Source organism: Trifolium pratense, linkage group LG2, assembly GCF_020283565.1.
Source record: "Trifolium pratense cultivar HEN17-A07 linkage group LG2, ARS_RC_1.1, whole genome shotgun sequence".
NCBI lineage: Eukaryota > Viridiplantae > Streptophyta > Magnoliopsida > Fabales > Fabaceae > Trifolium > Trifolium pratense.
The window spans coordinates 63,285,500-63,291,499 of NC_060060.1; the positions used below are offsets into that span (position 1 = coordinate 63,285,500).

At 32.6% G+C, this 6,000-nt stretch overlaps 1 protein-coding gene across 1 annotated transcript in view; it reads left to right on the top strand.

The window, feature by feature from the left end:
- Window positions 1-5,766, top strand: part of LOC123905195 (kinetochore protein NUF2 homolog) — a 42,490-nt gene extending 36,724 nt beyond the window's left edge. The window contains exons 2-4 of the mRNA XM_045954821.1: window positions 4,318-4,497; window positions 4,890-4,979; window positions 5,498-5,766. Coding sequence (XP_045810777.1) covers window positions 4,318-4,497; window positions 4,890-4,979; window positions 5,498-5,668 — 441 coding nt within the window. The 3' untranslated portion in view covers window positions 5,669-5,766. The remainder of the gene's footprint in view (window positions 1-4,317; window positions 4,498-4,889; window positions 4,980-5,497) is intronic.
- The last annotated feature ends 234 nt before the right edge of the window (window positions 5,767-6,000 follow it).

Genomic DNA, 6,000 nt, shown 5'->3' on the forward strand with positions numbered 1-6,000 from the left:
GGTAGTTTTTAACATGTGTCAATAAAGTTTGAGAATGTTGGTCATCGAGTGATTGTTGGAATTGAATTATCGAGTGATATGTTGGAATAAGGTTCGAATATGAATAAGTGGTGTACCACGGTTGAGTGATTCATGAGGGAATCAGAGACTTATAGGATTTGTGGAGTTGTGGAGTATTCCACGGGAGTACCTTTCGGAGTGTGTTCGATTGGTTGTACCTATTTTAGGGTAACGTTGTGAGGTCGTAGAATGTGAGTCTATGGATGTTTCGTGCGGAGTGGGAATTTTAGCGGTTTGATAAGAATGGTTTATGCCGATATCATGATTGTTGACTATCTATCGACAAATTGAGGAACTGGCCGTCCTTGATCTCTTGTTGATAAATGGACAAAAATTGTGTTGGATGGGATAAACTAATTTTGTCATACTTGGTAATGTGTAGCGTTTTGAGCGTTTCGTTGGAGGGTCGGATACAGGAGTTATCCGGAGTTGTTTTAGTCGCGTAATTTTCGAGGGCGAAAATCTTCTAAGTGGGGGAGAGTTGTAACGACCCAATTTTTATATTGTTATTTTTATGTGTTAAAATATTTTATTTAACGTGGCATTTTAATTAAGTTAATAACTTGAGTTATTTATCGAGTACTTTAGTTATTAGGCGAGTAGAGTGAGTTAACGTGTAATTGGGCCAAGCCAATTGGGCTTGAGGCCCAATGGGCCTTGTGAGGTGTGTGTGTGGCGCCCTTATGGCCATGAAGCAAGGAAGAGAGAGAGAAATTCATTTCTCATGTCTTTTGTGTTCTTGAGAGAGGAGGAGAGAGCTTGAGGAGCTAGGGCAAGGGAGAGCTAGGGATTCAAGATCATTCATCGAGTTTTCTTCGAATCCAGGTAAGAGAGTAGATTCCATATTCGTGGGTGACTCGAGGAAGGGGAGAATGTCGATTTCTCCTCACCCGAACTTCCTCCACCCCATTTTCGTTTTAGCTTGGAATGGATTTTCTTGATGGAAATCGTTCCTAAGGTTCTTGATATGTTTAACATGCTTGTAACATGATTAATGAACGGAAATAATGGTTAAAACGAGTTTATGAAAGATTAAACTCAAGAACTTTGTGTTCTTGAGAGTTTTGATGAAAAAGTGTTCAATCTTTACTTTTTCGATGTTTATGATGTAGATCTGATAAATGAACTGTCCTTTTGTGTTTAGATATGCTTGTTGCACTTGAATATAAACTTATTTGGGGTTTATAACATGAAAAATGGTTTATGTGAGAGTCTTGAGAGTTTAGAGTTTGAAATGAGAAATGTAGAAAATTGTTATCTATGAAGTCTGAACCTTTACGTGCATTTTTTACCTCTTTTCGTTGTGAACTGATTTTAGTGGCCAACATAAAAGTTGTAGCCCTGTTTGTTAGCTTTCCAACGAGTATATGTGCGTCTCCATTGGACTTTCGTAGCCCAAGTTATGATCGTTGCAATGAGAGGCTGTCCTGCAGAAATCCTGCACAATTTGTCTGTGTGAGAACCAGTCCATTCTGCAGAGAATTCGCCCCAGGCGAAATATATTTCGCCCCAGGCGAAATTAGGGCAGTGGGCAACCAGTAGAATTTCGCCCCAGGCGAAATTAGTTTCGCCCCAGGCGAAAATGTTGCAGATTTCACCAGATTTTCATCTGCTGTCTTCCTTTGCATGTATTTTCAATCAGTGTCTTATTCTTACATGATTGTTGATGCTTGTTGATGATTGTTGATGCTTGTTAATGCTTGTTGATGCTTATAATGATTGTTAATCATGTATGAAGTATAAATGAAGTATATTAAGGTGTTAATCAACTTAATAAAGAAGGATATTAGAATTATATTATTCTAATAAAGACGTATATTAAGGTATAGTGTTATCTTAATAAAGAAGTAATGTTGGATAGTGTTCCACATTAGTAAAGGAAGAGCTTAATGCTAATTAAAATGATTGTGAGTGAATTCATGAAAAACATATACATGCATTCATGAATATATGTGATATTGGATATTCCAATAAAGAAGGATGTCGGATTATATTTATCCGATAAAGAAGGATATTAGAGGTGAGATACTCTAATAAAGAAGATGGTACCACATGCATTAGAGGTGTCTAGAGGACATAGCATGAATGTGAAGCATTAGATTGCATTAGGGATTATGTGTGCATTTTATGATAAATAATGTTTGACACGTACTTGGTAAATGTTGATTGTTAATCCGTATGTGAGGAGCAGAGTCCGTCATGACTATAAAATGAACAACGCAGGGTCCGTCATGACCATAATCTGAACCGTGTATTTGTGGTGTTAGATTACATTAGGAACTTTATGTGTATTCCTATTTGTAATTGAGTTATGTGTATTTGTTGATGTTTTGGTATTGTCCGAGACGACGTGAAACTATATGTTTGGTGTATAATTGTGGATGATCGATTATGTGATAGATGAAGAATATGCATGATATATGAATATGCATGAATGATGGTGGTGTATATGTATAATGTATGATTATGCATGTCTTTATGAAGAAGTGTTTAAGTACCATTTACTTACACTTATATTTTGAGTATGTTATCTAACTCTCTTTTATGTGTTATGTGCTGGATCGTTGGGGGTCCAGATTTTTCAGGATTTTGTGGTATTCGATGTCGAGTCGTCGATGAAGCTCCGCTCTGATTGTGACACGGGAAAGGGTTGTATTTAGACTATAGGGTCTTTATGACTTTCGATATTTATTTGTAAGACTATACATTTTGAGAAATGATTATTTTGTATAAACACTGTTTTTACTAATTAATTACATTAGTATTATTTTGATAGAGGAGTGTAATACTCGAACCAATATTCAATAAATTAAATGTGATTTTCCGTTGCGTATTTTGAAAAAGATTTTTACTAAAGGTAGAAATATATAAATAATGGGTTTGGGTGTTACACCAAGTGTACTAAAAAAAATTCAACAAATCATTAAAACATCCTAGTCAGAGTGTCACATCAGCATATTATAAGACACATCATCACAAGTTAACAGATCTTTAACGTTTTGGACTAAATTGACTAATGGAATTAACAATCGGGGAGTTTTTTTTTATTTTTCGTTCTTTCAAGGACTTATTTGATAGCGAATGACACTTTCAGAGACTAATGTGACTGTTTACTCAATAAAATTGTTTATAGTTTATTCCCCTCCAAAATAAGTGAGTCAGTTGACTGTGTCATGCATGTCAATGCATAACTTTGCCGATTAATATTTTTAATTGTATAATAGTAAAAATTATAAAAATATGATATTTTGAAAATACTCATCGAGATGAATCCAACAACATCTTATATGTTAATATTTATTTTTATTTATTAGTAGAAAAATAAAATCAAAACAAGATATGTGAATAGTGCATATAGTCAAAATGACTCGATCATTTAAAAATCAAAATTGATATATGTTTGTTTTAATTAATATTTATTTTAATTTTGATTTTTAATTTTTAATTTTGAAATCTACGGTAAGATTTGATCTACTCTTGTTGTGAAGATTATGGATTTCCTTCTTTAATAGACAATTTACAATGGTTTCAACATTCAACACCAACCTTTTAAATTTTCAACACTCCACATCATTTTATTTTTCTTCCATCTAATAATTCAACACTCATTCAACTTTTACCCTTTCCAATAGTTTTTCATTCAACACTCTACCCCACCACTTTTTTTTCATATTCTTATTTAAATTTATATTTATATTTTTTTTTTTTGATTCCATAAAATTACAATTATCGATTAAAATTAAATTAAAATAATAAACACTTAACAATTTATTTTTTAGTTTTTTGTAATAAAAACAAAATTTATTTAAATAATTGTTGGGATAACTAGAAGAATTTTAGGTGTTGAAATGATTATTGTAACGACCCAATTTTCAAATTATTAGTTTTCATGTGTTAAAATATGGGGTTTGGGTGTTACAATTATTGGGATCCATTTCACTAAAAAAAGACTAAAACTTCAAAATAAACACTAATAGAAAAATAATAATAAGATCGTAAACGTCGATAAGATATAACTCAGTGAAAATATTAATATTACTAAGTCGATAAGTCAAAGAGGTATGCATAATCGTCGATAAGATATAACTCAGTGAAAATATTAATATTACTCGGTCGATAAGTCAAAGAGGTATGCATAATCGTCGATAAGATATAACTCAGTGAAACTATTAATATTACTTGGCCGAACATCTTCATTCTTTTTGGATTGCCAATTGTATGTGTAGTGATAAATTGAGTTTGATTCCGTTGTTATAGTTGAAACCGGCGTTTGCTGAAATCAAAGAATCCAGGGAAAGGGAGATGCCTTCTGTTCAGGAAGTAGATGCAAAAGTGAAAGAGCTACGTCAAACTATCGCAAACCTGAACAACAAACATATGTCTCTGAGGACTACTTTAAAGAAGTTGAAAGAGAAAACTGTGGAAATGGATGATAAGGTGAGGTTTTCATTTGATAGATCACAATCATAATATGCTTTGAACAATAATTGAAGCTTAGTTAACATAATGAATTACATAATATTCTTGATTTATGGGTTTTTTGAACAGTATATAGAAGAAAAGCCAATTGATGCATAGGTTTCTATGAACAATTGATGTTAGGATTAGGACATTGAACCTCTAGTTGTTTTTGTAACTTGAACATGTATAGCAGGATGCATTTTTGGAAGGTTCCTTTTGTTCATTTTTTGTTTATAACCATCGGTAATTAAAGCTTAATCTGATTAGTTCCTAGTAAATGTTAGTTCCTTTGCAGCTTTGCGGGTATTTGATGATAGATTATAATATTTGTTGGTAATTCTAATTTCTATTTCCTTTTCTCGGCCCAGATTTCTGGTGCTGAATTTAGACTGGTACAAAATGTTAAAGAGAATGGAAATCTACGATCAAAGATTGTCCAATCACCTGACAAAGTACAGGTATCCTTTTCAGTTCATTATCTCCATTCCTCATAAATCAGTTGCCAATGAAAAATTTAATGTTGTATTTTAGTCTATTCTATTGTTCGCAAAATCAAACTTAATACGTTCTCAGCTAACACAGTGATAGTTTTAAACAATTGCTCTTTTTTACTCAATGAAAAGTGGTGGTGGAGACTATTTTGAAGATGTTTTTAAGTGTGAGAGTTGAATTGAAAAGAAAAGAAATTGTAGGAATTAAATTGAAAGTAAGTGGAAACTAGCGGTTTAAAATTTATTTTAACCACAATTTTTTTATTGCAGTTCAGATGAACTAAAACCACATTCTTATTTTAGAAAGTTCTTTTGAAGATGTTTTTAAGTGTGAGAGAGTTGAATCGAAAAGAAATTGTAGGAATTAAATTGAAAGTACGTTATTTTAGAACGTTCTTTCCATGTAGACTGTACAGTGATCTAGAGTGTTTTTCCTACTTCTACCACCCACTTAACTTTGCTTTTTTTTTTTATCTTGCATGAAGAGGGCTTTAGAGGAAAAGAAGTTAGCTCGAGAGGAGACAAGAAATGCTGAAAGATTATCCATGCACACTTTCCATGAGAAGACTTCCCTTGTTGAAGTTTTCTCCAAGGTATGTTGCCAAAGGCTAGTTTATTTTTGCTCTTCATCAGCATTTTGGGTCTGGGTTAAGTAATAATTTTGTTGGACTGTAATGACTTTCTTTCTTAATTACTTAACATTTCTTTAGGATGCAATTGCAACCCTAACCTAAATTTGCAATATGATTCAGCTTTTGTGAAACCTCAACCAATAGGGCTATATAGCAAATTTATCAGTCAAGTAGTCAATTCGGCGGTGCCACCATTGATGAAATTCTGTTGTACATATGCAAAATTAATTTTCCCTTGTAATGGGGCTTAACGAATAAACATCAACATAAAGGGGGTAATGAGAGTACTTAATCTGCTTTATAGAATTTGCATCATAAATGTTATCATTCAATTTTCAACATTATTTATATTGGTT